Below are 951 nucleotides of genomic sequence, written 5' to 3' on the forward strand. Positions count from 1 at the left end.
GCGCCAGGCGAGACGGCGGCAGCGATAAGGTGCCTCCCGTGGCACTGGGCTGGCGTGTGCAGCACTAACCTTTTCCTGCTGCTGGCCACGGCCCACGCACAGGCACGGGGCAGGGATGGTCCCAGCACTGCCATGACATGGGCACACAGGAGAGTGTGAGGGGCTCCGGCATGGAGGTGCATAGACAGGTGTGGGTCTGGGTACAGAACACTGCTGCTGTACGGGCATGGATGTAAGTGCACGGTGTCTGTAGGGAGCTGTGAGGAGGTATGGGGAGCCAAGCAGGTGTCAGGCAGATGTCTGGAGTGGGGTGACAGAACCCCTGTGACAGCTGTGGGCACAGGGACACAGCAGGGGCTATGCAGGATGCACCTGGGCGTGACAGACACTGACTGCTCACACAGGTGTGTTTGAGTGGTAGTGCTGGTACATATGTCTCTTTGCACGTGGGGCCCAGGCAGGTTGTCCCACCTCTGACAGTGACAGTGTCCCATCTGGCAGGGAGGAGAAGGAGCGCTGGATCCGGGCCAAGTATGAGCAGAAGCTCTTCCTGGCCCCACTGCCCCAGTCGGACATCCCGCTGGGGCAGCAGCTGCTGCGGGCTGTGGTGGAGGACGACCTGCGCCTCGTGGTGACACTCCTGGCTCATGGCACCAAGGAAGAAGTGAATGAGACCTACGGGGATGGAGATGGGCGCACAGCCCTGCATCTCTCCTGTGCCATGGCCAATGTAGTCTTCACACAGCTGCTCATCTGGGTAAGACGGGACCCATAGCCTCATCCATGGCACTTCTGGTGGTATCCCAGTGCTTCCCCACCTCCCCACTCCCAGGGCTCCAGACACCCTTCATCCGTCCGGTTTCTGTGAGTTCCCCCACATGCCCAGTGACACTGCCCTGCCCACCCTCTCAGCTCCTTCTCCTTGCCCATCCCTACGTCAGAGAGTCCCTC

At 61.4% G+C, this 951-nt stretch overlaps 1 protein-coding gene across 1 annotated transcript in view; it reads left to right on the plus strand.

The window, feature by feature from the left end:
- Positions 1 to 757, plus strand: part of LOC103810221 (arf-GAP with GTPase, ANK repeat and PH domain-containing protein 3-like) — a gene marked incomplete at both ends in the record, with an annotated part of 13,754 nt that extends 12,997 nt beyond the window's left edge. The window contains one exon of the mRNA XM_009083115.1: positions 502 to 757. Coding sequence (XP_009081363.1) covers positions 502 to 757 — 256 coding nt within the window. The remainder of the gene's footprint in view (positions 1 to 501) is intronic.
- Between the last annotated feature and the right edge of the window lie 194 nt (positions 758 to 951).

Source organism: Acanthisitta chloris, unplaced genomic scaffold (assembly GCF_000695815.1).
Source record: "Acanthisitta chloris isolate BGI_N310 unplaced genomic scaffold, ASM69581v1 scaffold30929, whole genome shotgun sequence".
Classification (NCBI taxonomy): domain Eukaryota; kingdom Metazoa; phylum Chordata; class Aves; order Passeriformes; family Acanthisittidae; genus Acanthisitta; species Acanthisitta chloris.